Source organism: Ranitomeya variabilis, chromosome 4 (assembly GCF_051348905.1).
Source record: "Ranitomeya variabilis isolate aRanVar5 chromosome 4, aRanVar5.hap1, whole genome shotgun sequence".
Classification (NCBI taxonomy): domain Eukaryota; kingdom Metazoa; phylum Chordata; class Amphibia; order Anura; family Dendrobatidae; genus Ranitomeya; species Ranitomeya variabilis.
This window is the reverse complement of record NC_135235.1, coordinates 236,146,440-236,158,545: the sequence shown is the minus strand read 5'-3', so window position 1 is coordinate 236,158,545 and position 12,106 is coordinate 236,146,440. Positions and strand designations below refer to the sequence as shown.

Here is a 12,106-nt window from a genome sequence, read left to right as displayed (position 1 = left end):
ACGAGCCGCACCTCATTAGTCGGGCACCACACCTTCTTGTACACCTCGGCCACCGGCAGGTCCAGGCTGATGATCTTGTTATTAACCAGAAGCTGGAAAGAGACGCATTCATTAATAACGATACTGCTGAACACTCCTACTCCCGCCACTCCGGATCTCAGACAATCTACATATAATACCGCCGACGTCTCACCTCCATGCCGCTGTCGTCCTCCAGCAAGGCCACGAGGTCGCAGTCCTGGCAGATCTTGTTCTTGATGTCTCTCATGAGAGGGCCGATTCCCGGCTCGTTGCTGCTGTACGGGTTTCCAGGCATTCGGCCCTGGAGGAAGTCTTCTTGCTGGGGGTCTTTTTCGAGAGTCACAAAGAACTCAGTGACTTCATTCTCCTCCTGATGAAAGGACATTGTATGATAACTACACGTACGATGAGATGCTGTTATAACACTCAGGAGCAAAAGAATAACGGCAGGGCCGGGACTTCACTTATTATACTCCTGACCCATGAGCGCTGCTCCAGCACCACTGACAATTACATAGTATTACATAGTTATTGAGGTTGAAGGAAGACTTTAAGTCCATCTAGTTTAACCCATAGCCTAACCTAACATGCCCTAACATGTTGATCCAGAGGAAGGCAAAAAAAACCCATGTGGCAAAGAGTAACTCCACCATGGGGAAAAAAATTCCTTCCCGACTCCACATACGGCAATCAGACTAGTTCCCTGGATCAACGCCTTATCAAGGAATCTAGTGTATATACCCTGTAATATTATACTTTTCCAGAAAGGTATCCAGTCCCCTCTTAAATTTAATTAATGAATCACTCATTATAACATCATACGGCAGAGAGTTCCATAGTCTCACTGCTCTTACAGTAAAGAATCCGCGTCTGTTATTATGCTTAAACCTTCTTTCCTCCAGACGTAGAGGATGCCCCCTTGTCCCTGTCTCAGGTCTATGATTAAAAAGATCATCAGAAAGGTCTTTGTACTGTCCACTCATATATTTATACATTAAAATAAGATCACCCCTTAGTCTTCGTTTTTCCAAACTAAATAGCCCCAAGTGTAATAACCTATCTTGGTATTGCAGACCCCCCAGTCCTCTAATAACCTTGGTCGCTCTTCTCTGCACCCGCTCTAGTTCAGCTATGTCTTTCTTATACACCGGAGACCAGAACTGTGCACAGTATTCTAAGTGTGGTCGAACTAGTGACTTGTATAGAGGTAAAATTATGTTCTCCTCATGAGCATCTATGCCTCTTTTAATACATCCCATTATTTTATTTGCCTTTGTAGCAGCTGCCTGACACTGGCCACTGAATATGAGTCTGTCATCCACCCATACACCCAGGTCTTTTTCATTGATGGTTTTGTCCAGAGTTTTAGAATTAAGCACATAGTTATACATCTTATTACTTCTACCCAAGTGCATGACCTTACATTTATCCCCATTAAAGCTCATTTGCCATTTATCAGCCCAAGCTTCTAGTTTACATAAATCATCCTGTAATATAAAATTGTCCTCCCCTGTATTGATTACCCTACAGAGTTTAGTGTCATCTGCAAATATTGAAATTCTACTCTGAATGCCCCCTACAAGGTCATTAATAAATATGTTAAAAAGAAGAGGGCCCAATACTGACCCCTGTGGTACCCCACTGCTAACCGCGACCCAGTCCGAGTGTGCTCCATTAATAACCACCCTTTGTTTCCTATCCCTGAGCCAGCTCTCAACCCACTTACACATATTTTCCCCTATCCCCATTACTCTCATTTTATGTATCAACCTTTTGTGTGGCACCGTATCAAAAGCTTTGGAAAAGTCCATATACACTACGTCCACTGGGTTCCCTTGGTCCAGTCCGGAACTTACCTCTTCATAGAAGCTGATCAAATTAGTCTGACATGAGCGGTCCCTAGTAAACCCGTGCTGATACTGGGTCATGAGGTTATTCCTCTTCAGATACTCCAGTATAGCATCCCTTAGAATGCCCTCCAGGATTTTACCCACAGTAGAGGTTAAACTTACTGGCCTATAATTACTGAGTTCAGTTTTTGCCCCTTTTTTGAATATTGGCACCACATTTGCTATACGCCAGTCCTGTGGTACAGACCCTGTTATTATGGACTCTTTAAAGATTAAAAATAATGGTCTATCAATGACTGTACTTAGTTCCTGCAGTACTCGGGGGTGTATCCCATCCGGGCCCGGAGATTTGTCAATTTTAGTGATTTTTAGACGCCGCTGTACTTCCTGCTGGGTTAAGCAGGTGACATTTAATGGGAAATTTTTATCACTAGTCATATTGGCTGCCATGGGATTTTCTTTTGTAAATACTGATGAAAAAAAGTCATTTAGCAGATTGGCTTTTTCCTCATCCTCATCCACCATTTCACCCAGACTATTTTTAAGGGGGCCAACACTGTCATTTTTTAGTTTCTTACTATTTATATAGTTAAAGAATATTTTGGGATTATTTTTACTCTCTCTGGCAATGAGTCTCTCTGTCTCAATCTTTGCTGCCTTGATTTGCTTTTTACAGAATTTATTTAATTTTCTGTATTTATTTAATGCCTCCTCACTACCTACTTCCTTTAATTCTCTAAATGCTTTCTTTTTGTCATTTATTGCGCCCCTTACAGCTCTATTTAGCCATATTGGTTTCCTCCTATTTCTAGTATGTTTATTCCCATACGGTATATACTGTGCACAGGTCCTATCCAGGATGCTAATAAACGTCTCCCATTTTCTTTGTGTATTTTTGTGTCTCAGGATATCGTCCCAGTTAATTGCACCAAGATCCTCTCTCATCCGTTGGAAATTTGCCCTCCTGAAGTTTAGTGTCCTTGTCACCCCCCTACTACCCATCTTATTAAAGGTTACATGAAAACTTATTATTTTGTGATCACTATTCCCCAAGTGACCCCCAACCCTTATATTTGATATGCGGTCTGGCCTGTTGGTTAATATTAGGTCTAGCAGTGCCCCCCTCCTTGTTGGGTCCTGAACCAGCTGTGAAAGGTAATTGTCTCTCATAGTTGTCAAAAACCGATTACCTTTGCTGGAACTGCAGGATTCTGTTCCCCAATCTATTTCAGGGTAGTTGAAGTCCCCCATAATAATGACTTCTCCTTGAGTCGCAGCTTCATCTATTTGCTTTACGAGGATATTCTCCATTGCTTCCATTATTTTTGGAGATTTATAACAAACCCCTATCAGTAATTTATTATTTTTTCCCCCTCCCCTTATCTCCACCCACAGGGACTCCACATTTTCATTAAATTCACCTATATTATCACGCAGGATGGGTTTTAAGGAAGATTTTACATATAGACACACCCCTCCCCCTCGCTTATCTGTACGGTCATTTCTGAACAGGCTATAGCCCTGCAAGTTAACAGCCCAGTCATAGCTCTCATCCAGCCACGTCTCAGATATCCCCACCATGTCATAATTATGCTCCAACAACATTAGTTCTAATTCGTCCATTTTGTTGGCGAGACTTCTGGCATTAGTATACATGCACTTGATGTTACTCTCTGTACCTCTATTCTTTCTTAAATTATTAACTGTTCTAACCCCACCCCCCATGCCACCGCCACCCCCAACTTCCTTATTTGTGCCCAGCTCTCTATCTGCACTATCTTCCCCTCCTATAAAATGAATACCCTCCCCCCCAATCCCTAGTTTAAACACTCCTCCAACCTTCTAACCATTTTCTCCCCCAGCACAGCTGCCCCTTCCCCATTGAGGTGCAGCCCGTCCCTAGCGTAGAGCCTGTAGCCAACTGAGAAGTCGGCCCAGTTCTGCAGGAACCCAAACCCCTCCTTCCTACACCAATTCTTGAGCCACTTATTAACCTCCCTAATCTCCCATTGCCTCTCTGGCGTGGCACGTGGTACAGGCAGTATTTCGGAAAATACCACGTTGGAGGTCCTTGCTTTCAGCTTGCAGCCTAATTCCAATACAATACATGAACAGCCCACCTTAATCTGTGGGACACAGAATTCTGAGAAAATCATAGACCTGGACTGAATTATAAACCTGTATCTAAGTAACTCTTACTGGAAGGGAACGCACGGGCGACCATGTAACTGCTGCCACATTGGTAATCTGTCGCTACGCCCCAGGATCTGGGAGAACAGCCTCTTACGTGCCGGCATCACTGGTCCCCCTTTGATTAGCCGGCCTGGCATGACATCTTAGCCACACGACGTTGTGCCAATCCGGCTAATCATAAGAAAAGCTGCGAATGCTGGGAACTAGGAGGCTCTCTGGGAACCAGGAGACCCTCAGGATACTATTCCAGCGGACATATTACTGACTAGCTACCCCCACTGACCGGGTATATGATGCTGCAGAGCCGCTCAAATATAAACACGGGTGTCCGGTAATCGTCCAGACTGTACCGCTTGGCCGTCTCGATGCACACCGCCATGAAGGCCTTGGTTTCTGACTCCGTTCCTGTGGAAAGAACAAGTTGCTTTAGGTAAATGTGGACAATGTACCCTAACATCCACAGAAGCTTCACACTGGGAAAATGGCGACAATCTTCAGGCGTCAAATAATGAACCTGCAAATCCATCAGTCACAGCGGTGTCCAAGCGGACACAGGATAAGATGAGCGGTTACCAGTGGTCATGTCCTCCAGCATCTCCAGTAACATGTCCTGGGTCTCATCTATCAGCTTGGTTCTCTGCACCACCAGCTTTCGGAGGCAGAGGTAACCATTGAGGACGGTGCCCACCAGGCGACTCTTGAAGTGACGCTTGATCGATTCCACCTCCACGAAGGAAGAGAGGAGACCTGAGGATTGGGAGATGGGAGGGGTCACATATCAGATGATATCATTACATACAAGGGCACTGGTTGTCCTGGGATGAAGCTGGATGGCTGCAGAGATCAGCGACGAACAGATCCCAGCCCTGTAATCAGCCAGTCACTCTGTAAAGATCCTGTATGCCGCCGCTCGCAGGACATGAGCAGTATAAAACCAGGGCGCCGTCCTCCAAACAGAGATGGCGGCCGGATGAGACGGGGTCGTACCTGTCAGGCTCTTCAGAGCGTAGCCCTGCTGCAGATCTGTGCTGAGAGTCGCCTCTTCTAACGCCAGCAGACGGGCGATTTCCTAAAGGAGATTCAACACAATCGTAAGAATTATCGGCATCTCCACGTCAAGGGAGAACTTCTAAAATGGCTGAAAGTGAAGGACAAGGTGTCGTTTCTGTCTCAGGGAGTCATCCACTACCTGCACAAGTCTGCAGCAACGCCCCATAGAAAACAAGATGCTCACACTCCCCTCCCCATCAGTGATTTCATTTCATGCTTGTCGCTCACATTATCCTGTAAAAGCGGTTAAGGCGCTCGCACTTCCCTTGGTCAAAACTCTGACATCCGGTGGAAGTAAGAGCACTGCAGCCTATCAGCTGCCATTGACTGGCTGCAGCACTCACTAGCAGAGTCATGCGAGCACCGGCAGATCCAGCGCAGACATAGCTGGGATGGAAGGCATGTGTAGGGATTATTTTATTCTATGGGGCACTACTGCATATAACTAGCGGCTGTCCAGATAACAGGGACGTCTCCCGTAACATTGCACTTCGGCCGGACTGGACCTGTTACCTTTGTGATGAGATTTCCAACATACGGTAGCACGCCCCGCGCTGCCAGGTAGATCTTCCAGTGAGAGGGCTTGATGAGCTTCTGATACAAGGCGAGGTACTCCGCCGCACATTCCCCAGCAACACTCAGCTCATCCAAATAGCTGCGAGAAGGAAACAGCACGTCAGGTCAGACACCCCTCAGATAGGACACCCCGAGGGTAAAGCCCATGACACCCACCTGGTGAGAAGATCCAGGACCTGCTGCTTGCGGCTGGGAATGGTGGCCAACGCCTCAACGATGGTGCATGCTGCCTGGCGAGCGGCTTGTGTGGCCGGGGTGAACAACACCTGCGAGTGCAAAGCCAGAGGCTGAAGACCAAATACTGAAAGGTGCAATGCAAAGGTGATGGCAAGGGTGTGAGAGCGCGCCCTCGCCTCCCGTGGTGTGGCCCCTCGCCTGCCGTGGTGTGGCCCCTCGCCTGCCGTGGTGTGGCCCCTCGCCTGCCGTGGTGTGGCCCCTCACCTGTCGCAGCCAGTTGTTATGTCCCAGTTTCAGATCCAGTGGCGTCGTCCTCTTGCCTTTCTTGCTCATGAATTGCTTCCACTTCCATACGTACTTCTCTTGCAGGTACATCTGCCGGAGCTCGGCTTTGCTTGGCGAGTTCCCTCTGTTGTCTATACCTAATGTTAAAAGATCGGGAAAGAGGAGGAGAAAAAAAAAAAAGTGAAAAATTAAAATCAACTGTCAGTAAACTGCTCCACACTTTAACCCCTTCATGACATTGTGAGTTTCTGTTTTTGCGCCGGAGCCCGCAACAAACGCTGGGAAACAACCTTGGATATACCTGCAAGTCCAAGGTCGTGAAGGGGTTAACCGCTGCAGGAATTCTGAATTTTAAAAGCAGGAGTCTTACAGACGCTCAGTGCAGTGACCTATATATCTGTGCGCCATCTTAAATACAGCGTGCAGCCAAGGTTTGCAATTTGCAGGTATACTTCTGTGCAATTTCCAAACTCATGACATATTCGGAAAACCCCTGTGCTGGACACAGCATAAAAAACTGCACCTAAATCCTCCTGTGGTACATGTGCACACAGGCGTGAAGTAAAAAGCTGCAATTTCATGATTTTGTAAAACCAAATCCATTGTAGATTTTACACTGTGCATACTGCAACGGACGCGCGCTGCGTGTGAATCCGGCCGCACAGCGTCTCACCTCGGGCCGGCAGACACTTCTTCCAGGCCTCGTACGATGCCTTGTGATCCCTCTTTAGCCAGAGCTGGGCCTGAGCATGAATTTCGTTGCTGTACGGTTTCACTGTGGTTAATCCCTCCATGGGAACATCCTGGAGCAAAGACACAAAAGACGCGGAGATCATTGTATGTGTCTGCAGAGCCTCAGCTAGGAGGAGCGGAGACGAGCGCAGGAGTCGGACTCGCCTTGTTCTTCTTGCTGGTCGGCGTTGGGGGCTTAATGAGCTTCTGCAGGATTCTCAGGCACATTAGCGTGATGTTCTCCACCACCACCGGGGTCTTAATGTTCACAGCCATCAGGAAGAGACTGAGCGCTGCAAGAAATACAGCCAGGTGACAATATGTAGAAGATTGCATGACGCAGAGTGGGACTTCACTGCATCTTTCCAAAACTTCAGCATGAATGTGGCGGCAACCAAACACCCGGTGTAGTTACGTACCGCAGCGCAGGCGCAGCTCCCAGCAGTTGTCCTCCTTGGATATAGAGTCGGTGAGAAGCAGCATCTCGTACTGCAGACTGCTGGCCTGGAAGAGATTTATATAATTGGAAACCATCACAAGAAGGTTAGAGACGCCTGACAACTCAACTAACATGTCAGATTACAACAGCAAAATTTAGTAGATTAAATAATCTGGAGGATGAAATATCTCAATGTGAATCTACAAAGTCATTACCAGGTGAGATGTAATAATGCAGATTAAATTTATCTTTAATTGATAAAACACGTCCTCTGTATTGGAGCAGAAACTCGGGACATTCATTATTCTCTGCATGGTGCCGGGAAGTGGCGCACCCACCCGGACCACGGGGAGTGATGCATCCACCCGGCCCACGAAGAGTGGAGCACCCACCAGGCCCACGGTTCAGATACATCAGACTTACCAAGTCAGGATTTGCCCAGTGCCCTTTAAGGGCCGTAGACACTTTACCAATAATTAGATCGTTCATTTGCTGAGTGGCTTCTGGATTGTCCCTGGAAGATAAATCAAAATAAGATGCAATGCAAAAAAAAAAAAAAAAAAGGAAAGCCGCACATGGCCTAGTCCTACCTGGTGAGCAGGCACATGACCTGTCGCACCTCGTCACGCATGGATGCAGGACCACGGCGCAGGTTGTAATCGAACAGTTCCCGGATGAGCCCCTGTGTCACCAGGATGTGCCGTATGGTGCTGTTGGTAGCCAGGGCACGTAGTAGAGTGATGCAGTGCTCGGTCACGGCGGAGGCACACCCGTAGCACTTGGTGGAGGATGTATGGCCACATCCGAGCACTGATAAGGCTCTGTACTGACTAGCGGTGAACGTGGGCTGCACCGTGGTGCGGGAGGACCTGGTGGCGGCTTCCCTCTGCTGCAGATCGTACTCCAAAAGCTCCTTACGAGAGGCAAATACTTTCTGAGAAAATAGATTTCAGCCATCAGAAAAGTGCCCAGGAGTAATATTCTGGCGGCGTCTCCTAACACATCACTGGTGGTCTTTAGATCAGCGATATTACCTGGATGATCTTGGAAAGTTCATCAAAAGAGTTCTTGCAGTCCCCGCAGTATTCCTGCGCCAGCTGCAGGATGTACCGATTCACGCTGGCCGAGGTGGAGGCGATCCCTCCGGCGTTGGCAGAATCATCCTATACGTGGGAGACATCAGGACCGGAGCAATGTGACAGCAGACGAGCTACAAGGGGGATTACTCAGGGATGTCAGACATAGCGCTTACCTGTGGTTTCTCGGGGGCGGCTTCGTTCACTTTGCACAGAAGGTTTTCTAGTTGTGGTCGGTGGCCCATGAGCTGGTGATAGACTCTGTCCGCCTTGTCCAGCAGCGTGTTGATGTTGGTGACAGCCTGTAAATGAAATGTATGGACAGAAAATGCCATAATTGTCGGATAGAGGAGGCATCAAACATACATGTTGGGCAATTTACACAACTCCCAGAGAATAAAAGAACCAGAGAGAAAGTTGCACGTGTCGCCACTGCTCCAACTCCAGGGCCCCTGTTCTCAAGAGAGCTGCGGTTCCACAGGTGGGACCTGCATTTGTCAGACCAATGGGGTACAGCCAGTGGATACGCCATGAACACACAAGATGGCAGTATGTACCAGATGTGTGAACAGGACTGGTGTAGAGGTGTTCTGTTCACTGACATCAAGGAGAGGAGAGTATAACGGTAGTGAATTAAAACTAGCGATGAGTAAAATCGATTCACAGGATCCTCGTCTAGAATCTACAATGGCTGCCGGACGGGAGCTCTGCAGTTTCCTCCTCTGACTTCTAGGTCCAGTGACGTCACACCGGGCCCAATAACCAGAAACCGTGCCGAGGATATGGCAGGTAGGAGACGTTTTACAGGACTCCCATTTGGCGGCCATGGAATTGATTTGCTCATCTCTTAATTAAAACACAAACGTGCACCAGAAGTCGGGAACTTTTGATAAAGCGACAAATAAGCCTCAGACTACATAAAACTAGATATACCCCGTTGGCCACCTCACCTTTTTTCGATCCTCCTCATTCTCAATGGGATCGACGGCGCAGCAAGGTCTTGCGTACAGCATGAAATCAAAGCGGGCATATTTGCAAAATCCACAAGCATTGCACAGGAACGGGTCCTTTTCATCATAGTTAATGGATCTAAGGAAAAAAAAGGCATAATATAAACAGCAAATAAAAAACACAACACCTGCAGGGCTGGTGTAACCCCGACGGTGGGCTGACCTGCACTTGTGACACTGGTAGACATTTTCACCGCAGTTTCCGCATACACCGGGGTTGGCAGGAACGGAGGCGCTACAGCGAGGACACTGCAGAGTTTCAGAGGAAGCCTGGTAGTTTTCATAGAAGTCGGCGAACTCGATCATTAGGTTGGAGGCAACGATGGGAAGCGGGAGGTCAATCTTCACCTCAGTTTGCCCTGGAGTCAGCTGCACCTTTTTGGCTTTGTGCCAGCGGGCAGGTCTAGAGAGGAACGCGAGAGGGAAGGCTTAATATAATAAAATCTTCCCTTTCAGTAATGGGAGACCTATGGAAAGCAGACCTGCCTTAATGTACGGTCATAAGGAAGAAAAAACGCAAGTAATGTTGAGCGCTAATGGCGGCATAGATTGGGATTTCTGATAATCTGGCACCTCAATGTTCCATTATTCCAGATTACCAGGATATCTGCCCTCGGTCAGCGGCACTCACTTGTTCTTCAGCTCCACGATGGCTTGCACGGTGCGATTGTTGTAGTACAGGTTAATGGTTCGGACCATCTTGGTGCGTTTCAGGTCTCCGATCTTCACGGTCACTTTGCTGATGGTGTGGCTTCCGATAAGTTTCACCACCTGTTGGGTAGTGGTGTAACGAGTGTCCACTTTAATGGAGGAAAGTTTGATGTTCTGTCCAAAAAGAAGAGAAAAAAAATCAATGAATCATAGAAGAGATGTCACCACGGGAAGAGACCGTTCAGCCCGGGACGTACACACAATGGGACTTCAGGGTTGTTGCAGACGAGACACGGGTCACTCTCCAGATAATATCCATCAAACTCCACCAGACCGGAAAGCGTGCTGGAAAAATTGGAGAAAAATGGAGGTAACTATGCAGCCGAGGTGGGTTATCAGCAGGATCGGAGGGGTCCGACCTCTTGTCAGGTCTTACTTGTAGATATTGGAGTTCGGGTGATTGGTCAGGATGTGATTTTGGGTTCTCAGGATCTCAACAGCCTTTTGGGAATATTCCTTGAACTAAGGAGCAAGCGACAACATATTTAATCACTACGTTAATAGCAAAATCGTTTTTGAACCAGGGTCTGAGTGCGCTCACCTTCTTCTCCGTCTGAGGAGTCTTCAGGGAGAAGTATCCGAGGAGATCGACAAACTGAGCAGCTTTGCGTCCGTAGGCCGGGAGTTCTGGCCAAATGGACCACATGAGGTCGAGGAGAAGCTCCTGCTGGGCCTTGTTGGAGTTCCTGAGAAGAAAAGAAATCAATACTTTATATAAATGGGAATTAAATCGATTCAATGGACGCGGTCAGGTATCACGATAACTGGCAGGGACTTCATAAAGTGTAAACTGCACATGATCTGGGATTTCCGGCATCACAATATGTCCGATGGGTCCAACCCACAGGTTTATGCGCATCATTAGCCATTACATATATAAAGAGGATGTCTTGGCGGTGGATCACCAACCTCTGGTCGCCATTCTCACCTGTAGATGTGCAGCGCTAAGCAATGAGCCTGCCAGCGGACAGACGACGCGTTGGACTCCAGCAAGAAGCAGCGAAGGAACTGGATCAGCGTCTCCTTGTCTGCAAACTTATTCAGCTGGTTGACGAGTGCGGTGCAGAGCTGTTCTTCTTGACTATTGGACCCATCACCTGGAACAGATCAGCAGATTACACCGACGGCTGCAGCGATTACCGGAGGATACTGCCGCAGCGGTACGGTTACAAGACTCATACCTTCCTTATCCTTGTCTTTCTCTTCCTTTTTGCTCTTCTTGGTGGAGGATTTACTCTGAGATCCTGACTGCCCAGAGCTGGACGATGGTGCAGCGGAGGAGCCTGATGCCGTGGAAAGGACTTTGCTGCCGCAGAGAGCACAGGAGAGGAGCTGCAGCAGCACGGGAGACACTCCTTCATCCACCAAGAAGCTGACCTGGAGCAGGAAGTACAGGACCGCTGGGGAAAGGGAGGATAAAAGGGGCGACAAAGGGTTGTTAAGGCGAAGCACATCAAGTGCCCAGTGGTTGTGAAAAAAGGATAAGTCACCAATATCAGATCATATAACATCCAGCATCCCCACCGAACTGCTAAATACATGGACCCGACAGATCTAGAGGCCTCTGCCAGGATAAATAATAGCCGACCGGTGGTGGCTCCAGGCTTTTGACCTCTCTGATCATTAATATCCCATAACTGGACAACCCCTTTAAAGGGCCAATATTGAACGGCCATTCCCATAAATGACATTTAGACGCCCCAATACATCTCCCACTCACTGGGGTAATGCAGTGAAGATTAAGGGGGGCTCAGGAGCCTTAAACTGCAGACATGAATCTTTGGGCACGCCATCATGAGGATGCATTAATTTTACTGCCATTTTTCACTCGATGCATTACGCCTACCACATGTCGCCCATAAAGCAAAAACTCGAGCAGCAGCTTACAGTCATCCTTGATGCAGAACTTCTGCCAGTTCACGGTTCTCTGGGATGCGATTTCAGCGCAGGCTTTTAGATGCTCCATCTGAAACACAGGGCAGCGTT

General features: G+C 47.9%; 1 protein-coding gene across 13 annotated transcripts in view; it reads right to left on the bottom strand.

Annotated features, from left to right (window-relative positions):
* UBR4 (ubiquitin protein ligase E3 component n-recognin 4) overlaps window positions 1-12,106 on the bottom strand; it is a 56,829-nt gene that overhangs the window by 7,713 nt on the left and 37,010 nt on the right. For all 13 annotated transcript variants that reach the window (XM_077260322.1, XM_077260323.1, XM_077260325.1 and 10 more), the window contains 24 exons: window positions 12,008-12,086; window positions 11,302-11,520; window positions 11,049-11,217; window positions 10,662-10,806; window positions 10,497-10,582; window positions 10,318-10,405; window positions 10,041-10,234; window positions 9,573-9,812; window positions 9,350-9,488; window positions 8,576-8,701; window positions 8,358-8,486; window positions 7,914-8,257; window positions 7,747-7,837; window positions 7,304-7,388; window positions 7,050-7,177; window positions 6,826-6,955; window positions 6,132-6,289; window positions 5,847-5,956; window positions 5,628-5,769; window positions 5,052-5,133; window positions 4,638-4,811; window positions 4,348-4,469; window positions 194-391; window positions 12-92 (listed from right to left, as the gene is read on the bottom strand). In XM_077260322.1, the coding sequence (XP_077116437.1) occupies window positions 12-92; window positions 194-391; window positions 4,348-4,469; window positions 4,638-4,811; window positions 5,052-5,133; window positions 5,628-5,769; window positions 5,847-5,956; window positions 6,132-6,289; window positions 6,826-6,955; window positions 7,050-7,177; window positions 7,304-7,388; window positions 7,747-7,837; window positions 7,914-8,257; window positions 8,358-8,486; window positions 8,576-8,701; window positions 9,350-9,488; window positions 9,573-9,812; window positions 10,041-10,234; window positions 10,318-10,405; window positions 10,497-10,582; window positions 10,662-10,806; window positions 11,049-11,217; window positions 11,302-11,520; window positions 12,008-12,086 (3,459 nt within the window). The remainder of the gene's footprint in view (window positions 1-11; window positions 93-193; window positions 392-4,347; window positions 4,470-4,637; window positions 4,812-5,051; window positions 5,134-5,627; window positions 5,770-5,846; window positions 5,957-6,131; window positions 6,290-6,825; window positions 6,956-7,049; window positions 7,178-7,303; window positions 7,389-7,746; window positions 7,838-7,913; window positions 8,258-8,357; window positions 8,487-8,575; window positions 8,702-9,349; window positions 9,489-9,572; window positions 9,813-10,040; window positions 10,235-10,317; window positions 10,406-10,496; window positions 10,583-10,661; window positions 10,807-11,048; window positions 11,218-11,301; window positions 11,521-12,007; window positions 12,087-12,106) is intronic.